The sequence below is a fragment of the Penicillium oxalicum genome, chromosome V (assembly GCF_001723175.1).
Source record: "Penicillium oxalicum strain HP7-1 chromosome V, whole genome shotgun sequence".
NCBI classification, from domain to species: Eukaryota; Fungi; Ascomycota; class Eurotiomycetes; order Eurotiales; family Aspergillaceae; genus Penicillium; species Penicillium oxalicum.
This window is the reverse complement of record NC_064654.1, coordinates 60,369-86,140: the sequence shown is the minus strand read 5'-3', so window position 1 is coordinate 86,140 and position 25,772 is coordinate 60,369. Positions and strand designations below refer to the sequence as shown.

General features: G+C 52.5%; 1 protein-coding gene across 1 annotated transcript; it reads right to left on the bottom strand.

Moving 5' to 3' along the window:
• Window positions 1–116: 116 nt before the first annotated feature.
• Window positions 117–23,803, bottom strand: POX_e06164 (uncharacterized protein; the record flags this gene model as incomplete). The annotated part of the gene is made up of 3 exons (XM_050114989.1): window positions 117–11,596; window positions 11,648–23,648; window positions 23,702–23,803. The coding sequence occupies 3 exons, from the start codon at window positions 23,801–23,803 to the stop codon at window positions 117–119; spliced, it is 23,583 nt and encodes a 7,860-aa protein (XP_049967449.1).
• Window positions 23,804–25,772: the final 1,969 nt, after the last annotated feature.

The window sequence follows — 25,772 nt, the reverse complement described above, 5'->3', positions numbered from 1 at the left end:
CCCGTGCACAGTTATCAGACTATGTACAAAAAAAGAAAAATAAAAATGAACGGAAATTCATGGCGCATGCCCAACGAAACCCATAATTTAATCAAACCATAACAAAGGGGGAAAAATCAACCGTAATAGTCCTGCATCTCGGGCTCACTCAAACACGCGGAATCCCAGTCCAACTGACTGAGCGACACATTACCGAGCTGACCCCGCGCAGATAGCGTCATGATCTCCACTACGACCATCTCCAAGAGACCGAGCATCCTGCCCACCTTCTCTCGGCCGACGACGCGGCTGTCAAACGGCAGGTTGATCTCAAGCGCCTCGCCCTCAACGGCGGAGACGTCCATGTAGAAAGCGGAGGTGCTCTGGCCCATGGAACGAATCTCGCGGCGCTCCAGCCCGATCCCGCTGCCCAAAGCCTCTTTATGTGGGTTGGAGGGGTGTACCACAATCGGGAGGGCCGCCTCGAGGATCGGCTGCGCGTCAGAGCACAGAGTGCGGATTGTGGCCATGCCGGTGTGCTCGTAGCGGGTGATGCCGTTGACGCGCTGCTGCACATAGCTCAGGTAGTCGGCCAGCGTCAGGGTCCATGCCCTGTCAGCACCCTTCTCATTATCTCCGGTAATATCGATGCGGAGCGGTGCAGACGTAGTCGTCGTCCCGACCATGCGTTCGATCCCGGGCACAGGCTCGTTTCGGCCCAGTAGGGTCAGCTCAAAGACCGCAGACGTTGAGTTGGTCAGACGTGCGACCACAAGGGACAGAGCGGCATACGTCAGGGCAGCCGTGGTCAGGCTGAGTCGCGAATGGCGATAAGGCATGGGGAAGTCGATGAAATGGTGGACAAGGGTGTCCACACGGGGAGTCCATTGTTCCCCGGATTTGGGCCCAAGCAGGGGCGTGATACTTTGCCCATTGCCTGCGAGGTGCTCCGTCCAAAATTGGGAAGGTGCGTCCTGGCTGGAGAGCTGGAGGAGGTGCCGGACAAAAATATTATATGGTGGCTCGCCAACTTGGTAAGATTCGTCCATGTAGAAAGCTTGCAAGTCGTTCATGATTATCTGGAGCGAGGCAGCGTCGTAGATGGAATGATGGTACGTAAAAACCATGTAGGCGTCTTCACCTTCTGATACCAGCGCAAATCGAGCGAGGGGCTCGCCATAGCCCATCCCATTAGCCTTGTCCTCCTTCAGATACCTCTGCAAGTCACCTCCTCGAGTTAATTCAAAGTCTGGGGAAGCCTTCTGCACTACCTGCAAATGTTCCATCTGGGCATGGTAGGGGAAAATACGAGTCCGCAGCACTGCGTGAGCCGCAACCGTATCTCCACACGCGCGTTGAAGCCGGGTCAAATCCACAGTTGATGGAAGCTTGTAAACGTCTTGCAGTGTGTATGCCCCAGGCTGAGACTGTGTGGTTGTTATAAACTCCTTCTGCACCGGTGTGCATGGATAAATGTCCTCAATGGCCTCCGGCTGAAGTCCACTGTAAAGAGTTGACTGCGCAAGGATTTCATTGCGGTCGATATCGTACGCGAGGAGAGAGAAGGGAGCAACATAGTCTGACTCGGAATTGCTGGATCGTGAGATTTGTGCCATGTCGCGCAGCACAGGGTGTGACAAAATGTCCGCGACGGAGATGACCAGGCCAGCAGCGCGTGCGAGCGGTATCACCTTCATAGCGGCTATAGAATCGCCGCCCAAAGCCATGAAGTTGGCTTCAGTCCCAAAGCGGTCGGCTGGCACAGACAGGGTATCGGCCCAGATGCGATGGAGAATCTGCTCGTTTTGTGTGCTCGGCGGGGTGATGCTGGCGCTCTCCGTGGACGCTAGAGCGTAGAGAGGGAGCTGCGTCACGTCAACACCAGAGGCTATTTGCTTGAGTGCCTTGCGGTCTGTCTTTGCCGACGCATTCAATGGCATCCGAGTTAGTGGGAAGACCACGGTCGGGACCATATGCCGCGGTAGTGTGTCCCTCAGGTGGCCCACGATAGTGTTGATGGTCTCGCGCACCCACTGTTTTGATTCATCTCCTGTGGACAAAGCAGCGGCCACATCATCCGACTTCTGGTTTTCATAGTCTAAGAAGATAGCCAAGAAGGGCTGCGAAGACTCGGAACCCAAAGATACCATCTCGACAGCCACCGAAATCTCAACGTTACCCAGCACCACCCGTACCTGGTGCTCGATCTCACCAATCTCGATCCTCTGCCCGTGAAGCTTGACCTGACCATCCTTCCTGCCGAGGAACTGGATCTTCCCGTCAGGCAGGTAACGAACCAGATCTCCCATTTTGTAAAGTCGATTCTTGCGTCCCGCCGGTAACCACGGTGCGGTTTCCAGGAACGCCGCCTTGGTCTTCTCCTCGTTGTTCAAATACCCACGGGCCACATTAGGGCCCTCGACGACAAGCTCTCCAACGCTGCCAATAGGCACCAATTTTCTATAGTCGCTGGGGTCGACAATCCAGGTTGCACACCCGATTGCGTAGCCGATGTGGGAGCCATTGTGTTTCTCACTCACGCCGGGGTCGGCGTGGGTCCAGATAGAGCACTCGGCCGGCCCAAAGCTGTTGATCAAGAACAGTCGAGAGGCCCATGTTGCTATGTTCTCAGGAGTTGCAGTCTCGCCGCCAAACAGAAGAGTCTTAAGCGTCGGCACTTTATCTGCGTCTAGAAGAGATGCCATGCTAGGGGTCAAGAAAGCCCAATCCACCTGCATCCGGTCTATAGCTCCCGCCAAGTCATTCATGCGCTCAAAGTCAGAAGGAACGCAGACGCATGCGCCGGCAGAGAGTGATGTAAAGATCTCCCCAATACTAACATCTGACGTGTACGCCGTGAATTGAAGGTTGCGACGCCCCTTTTCATACCGCAAGACCTCTCCGTGGCCTTTCATACTGCTGCTGAAGGCCATGTGGTCGATGACAATACCTTTCGGCTTTCCTGTGCTGCCAGAGGTGAAGAGAATAAATGCTGGGTCGGTGGGACATGGTCCGGTGGCTTTGTGGGTGACTGGGCCAGTTCTCATCATTCTTATCTCATTGGGATCCACTACCAACGCCCTCTGCGCGATATGCACAGCCTTTTCTTGGTATTTGACGCTGGAAAGGGCAAAAGTAGCTCCGACATCCGCCACAAGCTCACTCAATCTGGCGACGGGCTGCTCAGGGTCTAGCGGCACATTTGCACCACCTGCCTTGAGCACTGCAAACATTGTGACAATTGTCCAGATACTCTTTTCAAACATAAGTGGCACAAGAGTGCCGGGGGTGACGTCCCAGTTGTGAATGAGTTGATTCGCCAGTGCGGAAGATAACTCGTCAAGCTCTTCATAAGTCAGCTGGCCCTCCCATGAACACACTGCTGGCGCGTGGGGCTGAGACTGAACGCGATGCTCAACAACGGTATGCACACAGGTATACTGAGGCGGCGGCACCGAGTCGTTCCAGTGGTTGATCTCTGCCGATTCCTCGGGGCTGACCAAAACCAGATCCTCGATCTTGGTGTGTGCACCGCAGGTGGATAGCTGACCTAGTATGTTTTCGAACTGAAGGACCAGTCGCCGCATTTGTCTCGGATCAATGACGTGATTGTCGAAGCTGACAGTGAGCGACGCCATGCCGTCGTGCATAGCACATTCGAGGCTCAGCGCAAAATTGTGGAAGCCGTCCAAGTGGCCAAGGTTGACCTGCGTCAAGCCTAAGCCGCCGGAATTAGAAGCCTCCGACGTCGAAGCATTGATGACTAGCAAGTTGTGCAAGTCGCACGATGCTGAAATTGATGGACTGATGCGACGGATATTCTGCATCCCGTACTGCTCGTGTGGAAGCATCTCCGTCGCTTGCTCCTGCAAAGCAGTGAGGAAGTCGATGACAGACATGGATCGGTCTACAGTTGCCCGCACAGGGACCGTCGCGAGTGTTGGCCCGATGATGCTCTCGATGGAGGCGATTGGAAGAGTCCGTCCGCTAATGGTTGATGCAAATACGACATCATCGCTGTCAGAGTGCGCGGCAGTCACAAGGCTCCAGGCGGCCCGAATCATCGACGAAGCCGTGAATTCCGTGTCGTGGCGTATGGGGAGAGACACGCTATGCTTGAGTGAGTCATTCGTCTGCGCGCGGTAACCCATAGAAGGCAATCTTGGGAAGGTCGGCGCTGGGGATCCCTCCAAGGAAGTTCGCCAGAAGTCCCTGGACCTTTCCTGGTCCATGCCCAGGAGATACTGTATAAAAACGTTGTAACTGCTGGTTCTAGGAATTGCATCTCCATCGAACGCCTTACGTACGGCGTCGAACAACGGCGGAAGTGAGGCGCCGTCATAAATCGCATGGTGGGCAGTGAAAATAAAGAACCGCCCTTTCTGAGCATCAGTCACGAAAGCAAAGCGTGAGGTTGGCGCGCCGAGCTGAACAATGCTGGCAGCATCCGCAGCAAGATAGCCGTCCAGGCTTTCTGAAGATGCCCACGAGAGAGGTGCATCAACGACGGTTTGCATCATCCTGTGGTTATGAGATGGAGATTCGAAGAAGCGCGTGCGGAGGGTCGGAGCAGCTTCCCTGGCCGCCTGCGTCCATGCCTCCTTGAATTTATCGTCGTGAAACCCATCCGGTAGCGAAAATACCATTTGTGCAAGATAGCTCCCTGATGTCTTCAGGCTCAGCGCAAACAGTCCTTCCTGCAATGCCGAACAAGGGTAAACGTCTTGGATCTGCTGCGGCCCAACTTGACATTGCTCCTGAGCTTCAGCACGCACAGTGTCGACTGAGGTTGACGAGGAGATCAAGGAGAAAGGTTTGACATTGGTAACTTTTGGAAGTTGTGTCGTGGTCGTCATGATACTGGCCATCTGTTGAAGTGTCGGGTTTCTGAAGATCTGCTCGACCGTAAGGAAAACACCAGCTGAGCGGGCAATAGACACCAGCCGCATGGCGCCGATGGAGTCTCCACCGATCCTGAAAAAGCTGTCGTGGATGCCGAGCTCCATGTCGATACTCAACGCCTTCTTCCATAATTGAACCATCTGGTGCTCGGCCGCCGTCGAAGGGGGCTGCTTGTCCGCGGCGCCTAAGGCGTAATTACTCAGCTGTTCGGCGGAAATGGTCGCCGCCACGGCTGCAAGAACATTCCGATCAGTTTTGGCAGATGCTGTAAGTGGCATGCGCGAGAGGGGAATAAAGACGGTTGGAACCATATGCCTCGGAAGGAATTCACCCAACTTTTGATCGATGTTGGCAAGCATCTTGTTGATGCTGCCAGATTCTTTCACAGCCAGAGCAACAACATCCGCAGCCAGGGAGTCCTTCCGAGAGATGAATGCAGCGAGCAAAGGAGCCGACTTCCCTTTTGAGATTCGTACCATCTCAACTGCGACCAGAATGGACTCGGGAACATGGCGACGGATTTGGTTCTCAATCTCGCCGATCTCGACCCGTTGACCTCGAAGCTTGACCTGGGTGTCCTTCCGCCCTAGGAATTGAGTCTTTCCATCTGCCATGAATCGAGCTAAGTCACCGGTTCTATATAATCGTCGCTTTTTGCCGGCAAGGTAGACGTTGGCGAACGTCTTCTCGCTACGTTCAGGGTCTTTGAGATACCCCTGGGCGAGGTTCGGCCCCTCAATAAGCATCTCACCCACAACTCCGATGGGCATCAATTCCCCAGGATTGTTTGGATTGGTGATCCAAGTGGCGCAGCCCAGATTGTATCCCCAATTGCTCCCAATATCTGCAGTCGAAATGCCAGGATTGCAGTGTGTCCAAATTGAGCATTCGGCGGGACCGGCCGAATTGATGAGATAGAGCGAGTCTGCCCAAGTGCATATATTCTCTGTTGTCGCCGTTTCACCTCCAAATAGCAAGGTCCGCAGTCCGGGCACTTCTTTAGGTGTAAGGAGCGCGGCTACACTTGGCGTAAGGAATGCCCAGTTGACACCTAAGTCACGTATAGAGCCAGCAAGATTGTTGACGCGATCGTAATCGGATGGCACGCACACACACGATCCCACCGCGAGCGAGGTGAAGATCTCGCCAATGCTAACATCGGAAGTGTAAGCAGTAAATTGGAAATTGCGAGAACCAGGCCCAGTGGAGAAGCGCAGGGTGGAAGAATGACCTCTGATGCTGCTGCAGAATGCCGCATGGTTGATAACTATTCCCTTGGGCTTTCCAGTAGTGCCAGAGGTAAAGAGAATGAAAGCAGGGTCATCGGGGCATGCAGTGTGGATTTTCGGTGACAGCGAAGTGGATGGTTCTTCGAGAATTCCAAGCGACGAGAACAGTTCCTCATCCACCACGATGACCTGTCTGTCAAACTCGATGGCTATTTCAAAATTCTTACGACTGCAGAGAATATTATGGCTCTCTGTGACGTCAATCAAGCCTTGAAGTCGAGCCTGGGGATGCTCCGGATTCAAGGCAACATTGGCAGCGCCGGACTTGAGGACAGCGAGCATAGTCACGATAGTCCAGCAGCTCTTCTCGAAAAGCAAAGGAACCAGAACACCAGGAGAGAGACCTTGTTGTCGTAAATAAGTAGCTAATATGGTGGCTTTTTGGTCCAGTTCGCTGTAAGTGAGTTCGCCATCACGGGCACAGATTGCTGGTGCATCGGGCTGCATGCGGGCCCGCTTCTCGAACAGCTCATGGACACAGGCTTGGTAGCTCTCTGGGACCGACTTGTTCCATTCCAACATTTCAGCCAAGTCGCTGGGACTAACATGGCTGATGTCGGCCAGTCTGACTGACGGATCGTCCGCGGTCGCTTGGAGTTGCAGATAGAGGTGTTGCAAATGCTGAGCGAGGCGCTGTACCTGGGGCCGAGGCAAAATATTCGAATCAAAACTCACGTTGACTTCGACAAAGTTTGGATAAGTGGTGCACTCGACGACGAGAGCAAGATTATGGAATCCCCGGATGCCCGCTGAGCCGAGATCCTCCCCGGGGGCCATGCTCATCCTAGTGCCATGATGATCAGAGGTAGTTTCGCGTGGACTCTGAATGACTAGCAAGCTTTGAAATTTGCAAAGCTCCGACAGAAGATCACTGAGGCTCTTGATGTTTTGAAGCCCGTACTGCTCATGTGGAATTGACTGTAAGCTCCGTGCTTGCACTTGTTCGAGGAAGGATATGGCGGACTGAGCAGGGTCGATGATCGCGCGGAAAGGGATGGTGGTGAGAGTCGGTCCCTGAACTCTTTCAATGCCCGGAATGGGTGCCATTCTTCCGTTGACCGTGACTCCAAAGACAACGTCTTGCGAATCACAGTACCGGCTGACTAACATACTCCACGCTGATCGGAGCACTGTGGCCGTCGTGACGTTGGAATACCGGCTGGAACGTGCCGGACTGTTGAACCGATGAGTGAGATGATCATCGGTGACAGGCTCGTAAGCATGTGATGGCAAGGGAGGAAATGTTGTGGGAGATGCCCCGTCCAAATTCGCGATCCAGAATGCCTTCGTGTTCTCCCAGTTGTGCGACTGGATGTGCTGAATGAAAGTGTTGTACCCAGCAGCTGGGGATATAGGGGTACCATCTAGCGCTTGAGCTACCCGCTCTATCGTCAAACCCAAGGACCAACCGTCGTAGACAGCATGGTGAGCACTGAAGACGAGATACCGCACAAGCTTGACTTGATCATCGACGATAGCGAATCGCGTATATGGAGTTCCAATCGTCATAGGCGTCTGTTTGTCCTTTTGGAGGAATAGATGCAGCTGTGTTGCCGTGGTCCATATGGGCTCGACTCGAATCACCGCTTGCAGTATCGGATTCTGAATGCTGTTGTTGGCAGATGGATGGAAGAAACGCGTCCGCAGTACAGGAGTGTCCTTGACAACAGTGTTCCATGCATTCTGCACTGTTTGAATATCCCTGTTTTCTGGAATCGCCAGCACAAATTGGGAGATGTATGCCGTGGAATTCTTCGCCGTGAGCGCTATAAGACTGCTCTGCATCGAGGAGCAAGGATAAATGTCTTCCACAGCGGCTGGGTCCACACCGCACTGTACACTTGCTTGGATGATTTCTTCTTCAGGATTTGCTATCAGGCTGAAGGGCTCAACGGCAAGTTCAGTGATCGTTTCAACGTATTCCATTCGCAAGGCCATCTCCCGAAGAATAGGTGCAGATAACACAGTCTCAACCGAAAGGTTGAAACCATTCTTCCTGGCCAAAGTCACCAATCTAACGGCCGCGACAGAGTCTCCGCCGTGTTGCAGGAAGCTGTCGTTGCGATTGATGGTCTGTTGGTCAACGTGCAACGTTGCGGCCCATGTCGCAGCCAGCTGCTTCTCCCGATCGGTCGCTGGGAGGGCTGTTTCAATGATATGGAGTGAATGGCGTGCTATATCCTCGGGACATAGCCCTGCCACCGCTTCACGGATGAGCCGTCTGTGAAGCTTGCCGTTCGCGGTACGAGGCCAGGACGTAAGCGGGACGAAAAGACTGGGAACCATATAAGGAGGAAGCATCTCCGCAAGTTGCGACTTGAGCTGCAACATATTCTCACGAGCTTCATCACCGACAGCTAAAATCAGTGCTTGTTCCTCCGTTCCATTCACATCTGGAGGCTGGAAGAACAATGCTAGGGCTTGTTGCTGAGTGCCGCCGGGGTGGACCAACTCTACCGCCAGGTGCCTTACATCTTGCATCACTTTGATGGCAGCGTGCTCTATCTCGCTGACTTCTATGCGCCGGCCATGGAACTTGATCTGCGTGTCTTTACGCCCGATAAACTGGATTATACCGTTGGCCGTGTACCGCACTAGATCACCTGTTCGGTAGACTCGAGTAGCCGACTTCTGGGGAGCAAGTGAAGCAAGGAAAGCCGGTTCTGCAATAAAGGCTTCGTTGGCGGATGGCGTATCGAGATACCCGCGAGCCAAGGTGTGGCCCTCGATTAGGAGCTCACCAACCACTCCGACTGGACAGAGCGCGTTAGGGTCGGTCTGACTGGCTATCCAGCCTCTGCAGCCCACAGGGCGGCCAATCAAGCCCACAGGTGACTGTGCATCCGGGATTCGGTGGGCGAGTGATAAAACGCTCGCTTCGGTTGGACCATATCCATTGATGAGCTTGACAGCACTACCCCATGTCTCCACGTTCTGCTTTCGGACTGGCTCGCCTCCAAGGACAAGTGTCTGCAAGCCCGGAACAGCTTCCGGCGTAATCGTCTCTGCAAAAGTGGGAGTGAGAACCGCAAAGTCGACTTTCATCTCTCTGATACAGTGGCCAAGGTCGTTTATCATCTGTGCCTCCGAAGCAATGCAAAGACAGGCGCCAGAAACCAGGCTGGCGAACATCTCACCAATGGATACATCGAAGACATATGGCGCAAACTGAAGAAGGCGCGTATCAGGGGTGACTCCCAGGTAGGAAGCAAAAGATGAGACACTCGTGGCGATAGCGCGATGTTCGACAACAACACCTTTGGGCAGTCCAGTGGAGCCCGAGGTGAACAAGACGTATGCAGCGTCGGTAGGGGACACGGTGGAAGGGGCGTTTTCGGGACTAGAAGACATGGCTAGCTCCCCAAGCATGGACATTGTTACCTCGAGGAGCGTATAGCCAACGCCGTCGAACAGAGACCGCGTACTGGGGGTCACCAGCACGAGACCGGAGTTGACTCGGCTAATGATCTCACGATTTCGAGCCTTGGGTGCCGTCATGTCGAGAGGGACAGAAGCACCCCCGCTTCGAAGGACGGCTAGAATTGAGACGATAGCGGAAGCAGACTTTTCCATGCAAAAAGGCACTTTGACTTCTGGTCCCACCTGATGGGTTTGCAGATGATGAGCTAAGAAGCCCGATAGACGATCAAGGGTCCGGTAGTCAAGGACAGCATCGGAAGAGTGTATAGCGATCTGATCAGGGGTGTCTCTCGCTTTCTGTAGCACGAGGTCATGTAGACAGCTATCAACTCTTGGTGGAACAAAGCTGTTCCAGCGCTTGATGTCCAAAATATCAGATGGGCTGGCTATCTGTATGGCCGCTATGGTTTGATTTGCATCGCCATTGATCAGCTGCTCGACCACATGAGCAAGTTGCTTGATCATCCTCTCGGCCTGGAAGCCGTCCAGAAGCCGATCATCGAAATGAAAGAGGATTTCGATGTTTCCATCGGATATAATGCACTCAACCACGAGAGGAATTGTTGGAGGCATGTCAGGACGCGTCTCAGTATTTTTGAGGTCGAGGAAACCAGTTTCCGCGCTAGAGTCGAGAGGGTTCTGGACAACAAGCACCGTTTGGAAATCACACGCGTTACGAGCAGAATCAGACAGTTTCTTGATGCTCTGAAGACCCAGATGCTCATGCTCGATAAGCTGAGATGATATGTTCTGTACGTGCTGAACGAGACTAGTAACGGCAGTCTGCTCGTCGTACTTCACGCGGAAAGGGATCGTGGCAATAGTCGGCCCATCGATATTCTCAATATCTGCCAAGTCGATTGATCGTCCCCCGACGACAACCCCAAAAACCACGTCAAGAGCTGTATCACCCTTGTAGGAAGATAGGATCAGCGCCCAGGCGGCCCGGAGCACCGAGCTGAGTGTCTCTCCAGGCTGGGATCTGCGCCTTGTGCCTATCTTGAGGGTGTGAGATATCACTTTGTCGGCGAAGGGCTTGAACGATGCCCCCTGCTCGATGAAAAGCGAAGTCACTGGGGCGCCAGACAAGTAGGAGCGCCAAAATCCAGAGGCAGCCGCCGTGTCCGCTTGCGAAAGATGGTGAACGAAGTTTTTGAAAGGAGCAAAGGGCAGAGCGGACTTGCCGAAATATATTTGCTCAGTGGCTGCCAACAAGCGCTGCAGCGACCAGCCATCGTAAATGGCATGGTGAAGGGTCAGAGCAAAGCTCTTGGCCCCGTGGGCCTGTTGAATGATGCACACCTCCATCAGGCTATCCCCCAAGCCGAAATCGCTCAGGCCCTTGTTCCCGACATAAGTTTCCATATTTTCTGCGTAGTGCCACTTAACATTTTGAGAAATTACTACCTGCAGTAGTTGCGATGGTAGCGAACTGTCGATGATTCGCGTCCTGAGGGCAGGACTTTCCAGGTATACCTGCTCCCAAGCACGCTGTAGTCGATCGAGATCAATGTCGTCCGGAAGCCGGAACACAAATCGTGACACGTATGCCCCGGAATCCCGGATCGAGAGCATTACAAGACCTTGTTGCAGTGGCGTAGCCGGATATATATCCTCGATCTGAGACAGCTCGATCTGACACGCCGTGGATGCTTCGCTTACAGCTTTTTCCGCTGCACCGGGTGGAAGCAAACTGAAAGACGCGACATTGACAGGCTTAGCCTTGGGGGACGAGAGATCCATTGCAGCCGCCATATCGTACAGCTTAGGGTGGTTGAAAATATCAGCAACAGTGAGATGGATGCCCTCTCGCCTTGCCGCAGCCACCAAAGACATTGCCCGCACGGAGTCACCACCGCTGGAAAAGAAATTGTTGCTTTGCTTGATTTGATTGCTCTCCAGGTCCAATTTGAGGACCTGGAGCCACAACCTGCATAGACGCTCTTCGCGGTCATTCATGGGTCGGTCATTACCTGACTCGCCACCGTCCCAGATGTTGCCAAGATCTGCGAGGTACCCGGAAGCTAATGAATCCAGCTTCCCGCGTAACGTCTTACGATCCTTCTTGCCAGAGATTGTGCGTGGAATCTGGGTACAGGGGATGAAGAGAGTGGGAACCATGTGAGATGGCAAGACCCGCGAGAGGTATTCGTCGACGCCGGAGAGGGCTGAAACGAATTTTTCTAAGTGATCAACTTTCTTCACCAGCCGACAATCGCCATCCCTATCCTTGATACTGTCGAGGCTGATGCAGGCCACTAACATGGATGCACCACCGGGCCAGGTGTGAACATCCGCCGCGACCGTAACTTGAGACTTGGCGTAGATGGAAATGTGGTGCTCGATTTCGCCAAGCTCAACTCTCTGACCACGCAACTTGACCTGGCCATCTCGTCTGCCAAGGCAAATGATGGTGCCATCGGTATCGTATTGTCCCAAGTCCCCCGTTCGGTAGAAGCGGCGAGAGCCTGTGGCGCCAGGCACGTGGAGACTGCGGGACCACTTGGGGTCTCTGATGTATGCAGCGTTGGTCAACTCGGGGTTGTTGAGATATCCTCGACTAAGCAAAGGTCCCTCGATAAGAATCTCGCCCACGGCACCGATAGGGGCCAAGCGGTCAGGATCACTTGGATCCGTCAGCCAGATCAAGGCCCCGAGCCCTTGTCCAATGTTTCCCGGCAGGCTGATGTTCTGCATGCCAAAGGTCCGTCCAATAGAAATCACACTACACTCTGTCGGTCCATACGTGTGGTACATTTGAGAGTTCGGTGCCCAGGTCCGAATAGTCTCAACCGTCATGGGCTCGCCTCCCAGAACCATCGATTCCATTCTATGTGACCCAAGGTCAGCAGGGTTGATGGAACATGCTACCGTGGGAGTCAAGATGGTCGTGTTTGCTCGCAACCTGCAGATAGAGCCGGCCAAGTCGTTCTGTCGATCTGATTCGGAGGGAATGCAAACACATCCGCCGCGCAAAAGAACGTGGAAGATATCGCCAAAGCTCTGGTCGAATGTATAGGCAGCGAACTGCCAGAACCGTGTTTTCGGCCCAAACCCTATGAGACCACCGAGTGCGTGTGCACCTGTGCAAATACCCCGGTGTTCATCCACTATTGCTTTAGGGACGCCTGTGCTGCCACTGGTGAAAACGAGGAACACTGCATTGCTCGGCAGAACGACTGGTTTGTTGAGGGAAAGCGATCGGGGGATTTTTTCAAGCGCTGTCTCGTCTAAAATGTGCACGGATAATGCCAGGGACGTGTGTATGCTGAAGAGTTGGGCATGCATCGCTGAAGTGACAACAAGCGATGAACTCAGCGCAGAAAAAACACCGTCACGTCGTTCTTGTGGATGTCTGGGGTCGATAGGAGCCCAAGCACCACCTGCCTTCATAATCGCCACCATGGCTACAATAGCCCACTTGGATTTATCGAAGCAGATCGGAACAAAGCTCTCGACTTTCACACCCTGCGACTGAAGGTACCCAGCATAACGTTCACTAAGCGAATCGAGTTCCCGGAATGTCAGACTGCCATCCCAAGAGCAAATGGCTTCCCTATCAGGATGCAGCCTTGCCAGGCGTTCGAGTTCGTGATGGATGCACGCCTCTTTGGCGGCTGGCATTGTCGGATTCCAGGAGCGAATTTCATTCAGATCCGATGGGCTGATGACTTCGATGTCGCAAAGCGCTGCGTCGGTCTGACAAAGCTGGAGCGTAACGTGCTGGAATAGCCTGAGGATTCGATGTACCTGGGTGAAGTTTATCACCCGTGAATCGAAAGTTGCCTCCACGAAAACTTGATTCTTCTCCTTAATCGAACACTCAAGCGTGAAGGGGAAGGTCGAGAAGTCCCTGGAGTTCTCGGGAAGCTTCTCAAAATCTTCTAGAGTCACGCCCTTCTGCGAAACATCGTCGGTCTGTATGACCAATAGGTTGCGAGCATTGCAAGATTTCTCACAGTCTCCGCTAATCCTGCGGATAGACTGCAGTCCAACCTGCTGAAAAGCAATCTCCTCTGCGGCAGCGTCCTGTAAGACTTGCAGAAGTTCAGCGACGTTCTTTTTCCGATCGCTGAAATCCACTCGAACGGGAATTGTGGCAATGGTCGGGCCCATCACAGTTTCGATGCCTTTAAGAGGAGCACTTCGCCCGGAAACAGTGCTCATGAACACTACGTCATATGAAGTCTCGTACGCGCCGACAACCATGGCCCATGCCGCTCGGAGAAGTGTCGCAAGGGTCACAAACGCAGGAGTTTTCACATTCCCAACTTCCATGCTGACAATGGAATCGGCAACTGGGCGATAATTTGTTTCTGGAAGAGCTGGGAAGGTCGGTGACGGGGCGTTGGCCAGTCGTCTTTTCCAAAACCCCCTCGCTTCGTCGCTCTCAACGATGCTGTTCGCATACTGGACGAAACGGCTGAAAGATGTAGAAGCTAATGGCTTGAGCTGATCTCGGTACGCCAATTGAACATATTCAAGCACACGCTGGAGAGACCAGCCGTCGTAGGCGGAATGATGAATGGTCCAGAAAAGCTTCGTGTCACCCGTCGTAGCGTCATGACAGACGCGGAAACGCTGGAAGGGACGCCCCGATCCACCGACTGCAGCTTTGTCCTGAGACAGTTCGGCTGTCGTGTCAACGTCAGACCGATCGAACCATGTAAAATCCTCGTCGAGAACAACCTGCAAGAGCCCGGACGGTGTTGACCAAAGTCTACTTCGCAACACCGGAGTTTGACGGCACACTGTATCCCATGCCTCGCGAAGGCGAGGGATACTGAGCGACTTCCCCACTAGGAAGCCAAATTGAGCAACGTAAGTTCCCGGTTGCTTTTGTGACAGGGCAAAAAGTCCATTCTGAAGCTGAGTGCAGGGGTATATGTCCTCAATGCGCGTCACGGGAATGTCACAGTCTTTTGATGCTTGCTCTGTGATCTCGTCTCTCGCCGATTCGTCCAGCATGGCAAACGGTTCGAGAGCGTCAAGCACTGAGGTTCTAGCGGGTTCTTCGTTTGTGCAAGCATCCTTAGTCAGAGCCTTGGCAAGATCTGCCATTACTGGGTGTTTGAAAACATCGGCCACCTTCACTTGAACACCTCGTTGAGCGGCCAAGGAGACCATCCGCATGGCTTTCAAGGAATCACCACCACATCTGAAGAAGTTGTCGTCTGTTCCCAAAGAACCAAGATTGCTGATACCCAAAACTTGGGTCCACAAGCTGAACAAGTTCCACTCCATATCGGTCACAGGAATCTGCTTCTGCTGGGCTGCCATTGGTGCGGCTTGCTTCGGGGCTTCTCTGAAGTGGCTCGAGGCGAGACGTCGCAGAGTCTTGCGATCAGTTTTACCAGATACGAGTAATGGCATTTCTCTCAGGACCAAGTACTGTGCTGGCACCATGTATGGGGGCAGAACCTTGGCTAGCCGTGACTGGAGGCCATCGACCAGATTCGCCAATCCCGTGGGAATCTCGCAATCGGAGGCAATGCAAGCCATGCTTTTGGCCTTCTCGCCATCTTGAACGTTTGAACCGAGTCCAATAAAGGCAACAAGACTAGGTTGTCCATCTGGCGTTGTGTACACATCGACCACGCATCGGTGGTCCTGAATGATGGAGTGCAGCTGGTTCTCAATTTCGGACAACTCGACGCGTTGACCTCGAATTTTGAGTTGCGTATCGCGCCGACCAAAGATGAGAATGCTACCATCCGGCTGGTACTTGCCCAGATCACCGCTGCGATATAGTCGCCCAGTGATAGACTCAAAGCCATCAATGCTGTTCAGTGATTTCGCCCACCTCGGCATGTCGGCGAAGGCGGCGGATGTGCGAGACGGGTCATCCAGGTATCCACGCGCCAACAGCGGCCCTTCCACTAAAATTTCCCCCACGGCACCAATAGGGGCCAGCTGTTGGGGGTCGTTGGGGTCCGTCAGCCACATTCTGGCGCCCACACCCCGTCCGATATCGAGCGGACTGTCGCTGAATCCCACGCTATCCTTGCCTCCACACCAGATGGTTGTCTCGGCCGGTCCGTACATGTTGATAAGGTTCGTACGAGTGGCCCATGTTTGGAGAACGTCGTGTCCTACCTGCTCCCCACCAACAGCCAATACGTTCAGTGGGTTCTGGAGCCCATCCGGGTCAAGCATTGCCGCGACAGATGACGTTAGGTAGGCATGGTTCACCTTCAAAGCATTCATTGCCCCGGAAAGGTTGTTCATCCTGTCATGATCTGAGGGAACGCAAACACAACCACCAAAGACGAGAGTGGTGAATATGTCGGCAATACTCACGTCGAATGTGTACGACGCGAATTGCAGCACACGGGAGCGAGGTCCAAATCTCATGAACCGGCCATGCGCCAGGATGCTCGTGCACAACGCGAGATGCTCCAATAAGATTCCTTTGGGTTGTCCAGTCGTTCCGCTGGTGAATACCACGAAAGCCACCTGGCTAGGCTTCACGGGCGGAAGTTTTGCTGAAGAGTCAGCCATGTTGTTTACCGAAACTGCATCTACCCCGATGGTCGGGATCTGTTTGAACATAGACAGTTGCCCAGAGCCAATAATGATCAGTTTTGCCCCAATCCGACTGAGAATCCCCTGATGATAGTCAGAAGGATGATTAGGATCAAGGCAGACGCAACCACCTCCTGCCTTCAAAACGGCCAACATGGCGACCACTGTCCACATGCTCTTCCTGAAACATATGGGGACCAGATCCCCTTCTCCAACACCACATGAGACAATTTGGCGTGCAAGCCGGGTGGTGTGGCTGTCTAATTCTTTATATGTCATTTCTCCGTCCCAGGAGCAGATGGCGGGAGAGTCTGGTTGTCGAGCAGCCTGGTTTGCAAACAAGTCCTGAATAGTGCTTTCTACAGGTTTGGGCAGTTCTCTGTTCCAATTTGCCAGGGTTTGCATGTCAATCGGGCTCACAGTGCAGATATCCTTCAACTTGTTGCAGGCCTCGCCCAACAGTTGTTGCAGGACAAACTCGATCTGCAGTGCCAGATGGTGAGCATCCGTATCTCTCAATACACCTTTGTCGTAGCTGATCTTTAATTTAAGTCGATTGCTTGCGGGAACCGGAATGCACTCGATGACGAGCGCATAAGATACAAAGTCCTTGACATCGGTTTTCACCCTGATGCACCCAAGTTTTTCAAGCCCTTGCAGCTCGGTGGAGAGTGGTTCGTGGATGATGAGCAAGCTTCGAATCTTCAAGACGCTGTCTGCGTCCGCACTGAGTTTGCTAATTCTGGCCAGCCCAGTCTGACCATGGAGTGCCGAGTGCAAATACAACTCCTGGACGGCTTTCAGGAAGGAAGTCACATCTCGGTCTGGGCTTGGCCTCAGCCGCACAGGAACGGTGCAAAGCGTCGGTCCCATGACCTTCTCAATCTCTGGCATGTCTGTGCTTCGACCCCCAAGCGTCATTCCGAATAGAACGTCCTCTGAGCCCTCGTACTTTGCAAGCAGTATCGCCCACGCAGCTTGTATTGCTGATGCTAAGGTCACATCTCGACGCTGCTCTTGAGGAAGGCTGGCCTCAACTTTCAGGATTACGCCAGCCGATTGTTGGTAGTCATTGGAGGGTAGAGCCGGGAAGGATGGTTTGGGACAGTCGTTCAATGTTTCCTTCCAGAAGTTCAGACTGGCTTCAGACTGCGTATTCTTGGAAATGTGATCCACAAAGATTTTGAATGGCACGATTGGCAATTCTCTAGCCTTGAGGTAGAACGCACTGATCCATTCTTGGATAGCTTGCATGGAATGACCATCGTATAGGCTGTGATGGCATGTCCACACGAAGTACGTAGTGGCTGAGACAGTATCACGCACGATGGCCATTCGACTGAGCGGCTCCCCCAGGCCCATTGAATGTGCTTTCTCATGTTCAATGTAAGAATGCAGGCTTGACTGGGCGGTGGTCCAAGGTCTCATATTCTTGCTGACTACCTGCCAGTATCCAGTTGAATAAATCAGTCGAGTCCTGAGCAAGGCGTTTAGTTTGGCCAAAGATTCCCAGGCAGCCTCAAAGAGATTCAGGTCCAAGGATTCTGGGAGAGACCATGCAAACTGTGCTGTGTAAAGGCCCGGCTTCGATAGCGAGAGGGTCATCAAACCCTCCTGCAGAGGTGTGCTCGGATATATGTCCACGATCTCTGCTGGATCGAGACGACAAGTGATAGCGGCTTCCTGTAAAATGCTCTCTGTCTGACTCCCTGTCATTGAGAATGGCGGTATTTTAGGATGCACTATCTTGTCCTGACTCCATCCCGAGTGAGCACACTCGGCCATAGCGGCAAGCGTGGGACGCAAGAAGGCTTCAGCGAAGTTGATCAAGACGCCATGTTTCTTTGCAAGGGACGTGAGACGCATCAGTGTGATGGAATGTCCGCCAAGTTGAAAAAAGTCGTCACCGCCATGAAAGACATGGGACTCCCCGACTGGAAGGACTTGAGACCAGAGCATAGCAATCGTTCTTTGAGCCTCACTGTCTAGAGTTTTTCGTTCCGAGGCTGCCCCTTTATCTGGCTGAGGTGAAAACCCAAGCAGCTCCGCGTACGACACATCCGCCACCAGAGCTCTCAGCACCTTGCGGTCGAGCTTACCTGTTCCAGAAACCGGCATTTGGGAGATAGGAACCACGGCCTGTGGGTGCATGTAGTCCGGCAAGCGGGATTTCAACTTCTGCAGTGTCTGCAAGACATTTGTGGCCGTTGATGTGTCTTGGTACGCGTGGCGTGCGATTGCTGGCTCTGAAGAGGCCATCACAGCCGATCCATCTTCGAGGCTGATAAACAGGGCCAGTATCGGAACAGAAACCTCCGGATCATCAGGCGACACAACTTTGACGATGTCAACGCAAAAACCTCCGGGGAGACCGCAATCTTTCAGTTGAGCCTCGACCTCTCCCGCTTCGAAACGTTGCCCGCGCACTTTCAACTGAGCATCCTTTCGGCCTATGTAGATGATGGATCCATCCGCGTCGTACTTTACAAGATCTCCCGTTCTGTAAGCACGGTTTCTGTCAAAGCTCCATGGAAGAGTGTCCAGAAAAACGCGCTTTGATTCGTCTGGCCTGTTGAGATATCCAGACGCAACTCCAGGACCCTGTACCACGAGCTCGCCGACAGTTCCGATGGGTGCCAGACGATGAGGATGATTTGCGTCCGTTATCCAAGCTAGACAGTTGATCGCTCGACCAATGTTTCTTGGGTCGCTATCAGGTCGACGCACATCTGTGCTGGTAGAAACAATACAGCTCTCCGTCATACCGTACGCATTGATCACATCTACGTGACCTGCCCATCTCTCGAGGTCGTCCTTTGATAGACCTTCTCCCCCAAGTAGCATGAAACGCAGCGTCGGTACATCGGATAGCGTCAAGAGCTTGGCAACCGTAGGAGTAAGGCCGACTACATTTATTCTCATACGGTTCATTGAGTCAGCCAGGCTTTGTTGCCTCTCCTGCTCGGATGGCATACAGAGGCAACCCCCTGCCATGAATGTACCGAAGATATCGCTGAGCGAGAGGTCAAAAACAAAGTCGGAAAACTGATAGGTTCTGGACTGCGGCGTGTACCGCATGTGCTGCACGATCGTGTTCAAGTTGGCCACAAGTTGCTCGTGGCAGAGCGGAATACCCTTTGGAGACCCAGTACTTCCACTGGTGAACATGATGAATGCGGTATCGGATGGTAGACTCGCATCTACCCCGTAGTCCCGAATATCTGGTAGTCTCTGGATGAGTGACATTGTGATCTCCAAATGATGCATGGCCAAGCCAACTGTGCCTCCGGAGGGTTTGGGCGACGACAAGACGAATTTGGCTTTGACGACCGATGAGACTGCCTCCAACCGGGTCCGCGGCCAAGAGAGTCCCAGTGGTATAGACGCGGCACCGCATTTCAGTACGGCTAGCATGCATACTATGGCGCAGGCAGACTTTTCGAAGTGGCACAGCACATTGTCTCCTCTTCGCACGCCCGCTTGAATGAGATGGGACGACAGCCGAGAGGAAAGATTTTGAAGCTGGGCATACGTGAGATTCCCATCCCAGGAACACAGAGCAGGGGCGTCCGGCCGCTCCAAGGCGTTCTCTAGAATATAATGCGGTAGACTGAAAGATCCACTGGGGGGGACTTCTATCTGCCATTTCTGAATCTGAGCCATGTCGGAAGGACCGAGGACGTCGATATTCGTCAGGGGTATCTTGAAGTCAGTGTTTAGGGCTTGGATAAGCCGCTCAAACTGTACAGCTAAGCGCGAGACCTGAACTTCGTCGAGGATGTGCGAGTCGAACATGAAAGCAACGGAAAGCCCATTCTCCACTTCCAGGGTGCATTCCACCACCAGGGGATATTTGAAATTTGCATGCGCGGACACTTGAATTCTCTCCAGGCCAAGTTGATCACCGCTATGACCATAGGGCCTCTGCAAGACCAGGAGGTTCCTGACCCGCGTGATGTCGCGGATACTAGGCGAAAGCTCTCCCAGCTGTGCCAGTCCAACATGTTGGAACGGAGATGATTCGAAATGCTCCCGAACATGCGATAAGAATTTCTGGACACTCCATTCTTCAGGGACTGAGATATTCATGGGAATTGTGTTGTTGGTGGGACCAACTATGGCGTCCGAATTCGGTACAAGTGAGCTGCTCCCTCCCACGATAGTGCCAAAGGTTGCACAGTTCGACCCTTCGTATCGAGCAACGAGTAACGCCCAAGCTGCGCGTATAACGGTGGCACTGGAAGAGCTAGACGTCAGAGAGTCTTTAACGTTGCGCCGAGGCAACTTAAAATAGTGACGATACAACGAATCGGTGAGAGGCTGTCGCACTCCACTATCACCACCCGGGAAGGATGATACAGGAGCGTCTGCCAGCCTTCTTTTCCAGTAAGTCTCCCAGTCACTCAGAGAGAGGTTCTTCTGAAACTCTATGAATTGCTTGAAGGGAGCGAAAGACCGCATAGAACCTCCAGAACGCAGACTGTTGACATATTCGAGAACTTGATCGACTGTCCTGCCATCATGACAAGCGTGATGGCATGTCCAGACCAAGAAAGAGGGTCCTTCTTCTTCCCGAACGACGGTGAAACGATTGAGACGATCTCCCAGATGCATCGAATCCCCCTTGTCTTTGAGCAAAAAATGTGCTATTTCGATATTCTCCAGGTTGCTCCACTCAATCTCCTCGTTAATCACGACCTGAACGGTTCCGTGTTCCGATGTATGAACAATTCTGGTGCGCAAGATGGGAATGTCCTGGGCAGCAATCTTCCATGCTGCTCGAAGATCGTTCAATTTCACATTTCTGTCAATTCGAAAGACAAACTGCGAGATATAGGGACTGATGTCCATTGAAAGAGCCATTAGAGACTCTTGCATTGGGCTGACTGGGTAGATGTCCTCGATAGTCGCAGCGTCAACTTGACACGGCTTCGAGACCTCTTCGCGCAGCTTGCCTATATCTGTACCCATCTCCAACAGCGCGAATGGGGCTATTTGATTAGTCCCGTTATTCACTTGGCGGACCTGCTTGTTCTCCAACTGAGTAAGAATAGTTGGGCATTGCAAGATGTCGTCAACAGTTAGATCGACGTTGTGGGCTCGACATAAGCGCGCTAGCTCAATAGCCGCCAAGGAATCGCCTCCCAAGGAAGAGAAGGTGTCGTCGACTGCGATCATCTTCGCATCTAGGCAAAGTGCTGTCGCCCAAAGTTGGCGGAGAGCCAGCGCATCCGCAGACCACGAGGAATCGTCATGGGTCTCATGGCCGACGCGCCCGAACTTCTTTAAAATGGTGCCCAAAGACATATCAGCGGCTTGTTCGCACATGCCTTTTCGATTTGTCTTGCCATTGGAGAAGTAGAGGAAGTTTTGGACGGGCAAAAACACCAATGGGATCATGTAAGCTGGCAGAACTTTCGATAGTCGTTCGATTGCACTTGTTTGCAGCTGCTGCACCTGAGAAGGATCATCGAGAAGTGCCAGATCACTGCCTGGGTTGGCCTGAGATGAGCGCTGGTCCATCATTTGTACAAAAGCCACAAGACATGAGGTTTCGCGGTCTTTGAAAGTTACCACACCGGCAATCGCTTCGGTCTCAGCAGGGAAACTCTGGCGCAGATGGTGGTCAATTTCTCCCAGCTCGATACGTTGTCCATGAATCTTGACTTGGCTGTCTCTTCTGCCAAGGAGACAAATTGAGCCATCCGGATTGAAGCGTGCCAGGTCCCCTGTCTTGTAGAATCGTGTGTCGCTACCCAGTCCGGCTTGGGATGCCCAGCGCAGATTCCGGGGGAACGACTGTGCGGTTAGCTCCGGTCGGTTGAGATATTCACGGGCAAGATTCGGGCCCTGTATCAAAATCTCGCCGACCGTACCGATAGCTGCCAGTGTATCTTGATCATAAGGCCGGGTCAGCCAGATGGAGCAACCGGCTGGATAGCCAATGTTTCGTGGATCTGCACCGGCACTCATAATGTTGATTGTGCTCTTGATGCAACATTCCGTAGGACCGTATGCGTTAAACAGCGAGACTGCCCCTGTCCAAGTTTCCAAGACCCGGTCGCTCATCTTTTCGCCTCCCAGGATCAAAGTTTTCAATGAGGGCACCTGCTCCGGGCGCAGAGACCGGATAAGGCTGGGTGCAATGTTCAAGGTGTTGGCATTGCACTTGCAGATTGATCCCCTCAGGTCGTTCAAATATTCTTGCTTATTGGGAACGCAGACACAGCCCCCAACGAGGAGTGTGGTCAGGATGTCCTCCATTGCAGGATCAAAAGTATGAGTTGCCACTTGAAGCACACGAGAGCTTTCATCACGAACGAGGACCTTTGCCCGCTCTAAAGCCGAGGCCACGAATGCGCCATGTTCAATGATACATCCCTTGGGCCGCCCAGTTGTACCTGAAGTAAAAAAAGCATAAGCGGCGTGCGCGGGAGTGACAATGTGCGCGAAGTTGATTTTTGGCTCCGTCTGCGGAGCCCATATCATCTTGCTGACATCAATTACCGTAAGCCCCGGATGCTCCTCTTTGAATCTGGCCACATTTGTGAGAGCCAAGCGACTTCCAGCATCCTCCACGATGTACATCCGACGCTCCCTTGGCCAGTCAGGATCAAGTGGGACTATAGCCGCTCCAACCTTCAGTACTGCCAAAACAGATATAGTGAACCATACTGATTTGTCGAATGCGAGAGGTACGAGATCGTGTGGCCGCACTCCAGCCTCATAGAGGGAGTTGGCCAGTAATTTGGCCTGATTGTAGAGTTGAGCGTACGTCAGACTCCCGTCCCACGCATTGATAGCCCATGAATCAGGCGAAGCCATCACCTGCCGTTCAAAAGTCGCATTGATGGAATCCAGAACATAGGATTTGTGAGAACGCATGTTCCATTCCTTCATGTCGTTGATGTCCTTTGCAGTGACGCTGCTCACTTTCCCCAGGGCAGTCTCCGTCGGGTTTTCGTATAATTGGGTGAGAACATGTCCTAGCTGCTGAAATAGCCTTTCGATCTTCGATCTCTCTACAGACAGCTCATTGTAGAGCACCTTGATGTTGACGAGGCTCGCATGAAGAATGAAGCTGACCTGCAACACTTCGTCCTTCAGCGGACCAGGATATGGCCCCGCCTCCATTTCCTCATGCCCATAGAATGCAAGGACACATTGTACCTTGCGCCGCGACGCGGCTACAGTGACCTGGGTTATCGTCCGACTCTCCTCAACCCGACGCAATAAGCTCTCAATGGTATCATCTTGCTTCAGGAGCACTCGGAGTGGCGAGTTTTTACCCCCTTTCAGCTGTCCAAACAGCACATCATTCGAGTTGGTATATTCGCTCATCACAATTGCCCATGCTGCGCTGATAATCGACGCTTGGTGAGCAGAGTGGTTTACTCCGGGGATTTTGAAGTAGTGAACGTAGTCTGCCAGCGAGACCAACCCATCGCTACTACTAGTAAGGGCGTGGTCGAAGAGCTCCACTGCGGCATGATCGATATTGGCCCAGTGAGAGCCCTCAAGTCTTAGCGCGCTCTATGATTCTGCTAAGCTGACCTGTGCAACTGATTATGAGGGAAGCCTCTTACCTCGGATCGATGATCGTTCGTCCCCGCTCTTTCACCGCTCAAAACAACATCCGGATTCGGGTTTTCCTTTGGAGGAGGAGCGGCACCATTCGATAGAGTCATTTTCGACTTTGAGAAGAGTTTCACTCAGTTAAACTCAATTGGTTTCCACGCGGGTTGGCTACTCACCTTGAAGGGAACCTAATGTTCACAATGTTTGATACACTTGGCCTTCACAGTCTTGCATGTGCACAGTGGGAGTATCTTGCACGAAATGTTGCCAGAATATGGTATCTTTTGTGGATCTGTCTTGAGCCTTAGGGATGTTTAGCCTTCTGTCTTTGAGCCCGAAGGAAAACATGGCTCGAGGCTCTGGTCGTGGAGCGTGGTACCACTGTAACTACAAGGTGTGGAGACCTCGGTAGGTAGGCAAGGTACCTACACCCAGAAGTGGAACCACGTGGGAATGGTGTTTTCTCGATTCTCATTCCTTACATTAGTTGAGAACAGCATTTCGATTGATTGAATATATATTGTGGTACTGAATATGCTTTGTAAGTCACAGGTCGCTATGAGAGCAAGTCAATGGATTGGCTCGAAGCCATCCGGTAAATCCCCCCTCCCCCCCAATAATCCAGCTCATCACCATTTCAGCGAAGAGCTGTGGCTCATCCGCGTTCTACAAATGACGCATGTCCCGGTGCTACACCAGCCTATTCCCGTTATCCATCATTACCGTCTCGAACAGCCGGCGAGAATGGCTAACATTGTCGGCACCAAGACCCCTCGTTGCGGCCACCACTAATGACCGAGCTGTAATGGGCTCTAAAGCTCGTGACGAAGACAGGATATCAAATATACCGCACGTTGTAGATAAGTTTCCTCACCCTCTCGCCCATTGCGCAACGTAGACTAGGTATGGCAACATAGGTGATACAAGGTTTGGCGCGAAGAGATTGAAGCCGGCAACGATCAGGGTTTGGACTCGCTCGGGATACAGAGCGGCCATCGCAGCGGCGACATGTGCGCCAATGCTGATAGCGACTACATGAGCCATTCGCTTGTGTGCTTTGAGTTCTATCAAACTTGCAAGACTACGAGTGATGTCATTAATTTCTAGAGACTTAGTTTCAAGCGATCGTCCGTGGGCAAGGAGGCCAGGAATAAACACATGGTAGGCGACCAGAAGCGGCCAAACAGCCTCCCATTCCTGGCCGTCAGAGAAACCGCCGTGAACGAGGAGAATGGTCTCTTTATTAGCAAATGTGTTGTGTGAAAGAAGTCATTCCGACATTCTCGTAGGAGGAAAACTGCCAAGCTGGTGGCCGTTGAGCTGGTTGTGGCCGACTGCGAAGCGGGGCCACGGTTATAGGGAATGGGATGGAAGCAGGTCATGTGAACGTGCCCGCAGTAACGAATGTCCCTAATCTTCCAAGAAATTAAACCCTTCTTAGACATTCAGAAAACATTTCAGAGAGGCCTTTTCATACTAGCTGCCGGACTCTCGTGTTCTCTTTTTTTCCGTACCGGTGCCGTGATCATATGGTAGGAACCCCATTTTTTCTGCAAAATCTTTAGGCTATAGCTAATACTCCTAGACCGAAGTTTTCTTACTCGGAGAATATACTTTAAAGACTAACTTCCTAGTCCGGTCTTCCGAAAAGACTACTATTTTAATAGAGCTATTAATTTTCTCTATAGTAGAAGCTATTATATCGCGTAACTAGATTCGTCCTAGAAGAATCTCTACTATATAATCCTTTGTAATTATATAGTAAGAGTACGTTATAATATCGCTAATTAAAATAGGTAAGCCTTCCGTAACTCCGGAGACAGGATTAAGATATCGTTATAAACGGCGCTTCGTGCCGCAAATGAACTAGTTGCTTAAACAGAAAAGACAGGAGTCCGGGAGCTATCAAAAGGTCCTTCCAAGAAACTTTGTGAATATCCAAAAGATACTCAATAACTCCGGATAGCTATGGACATTCGCGTTAACGGCTAACAAGCAAGCTTTATAATTACGCCAACTCGCTAACCTAAATAGAAGCGTTAAAGCAACGATGCCAATTAATCTGCTCGTTTTTGAGTT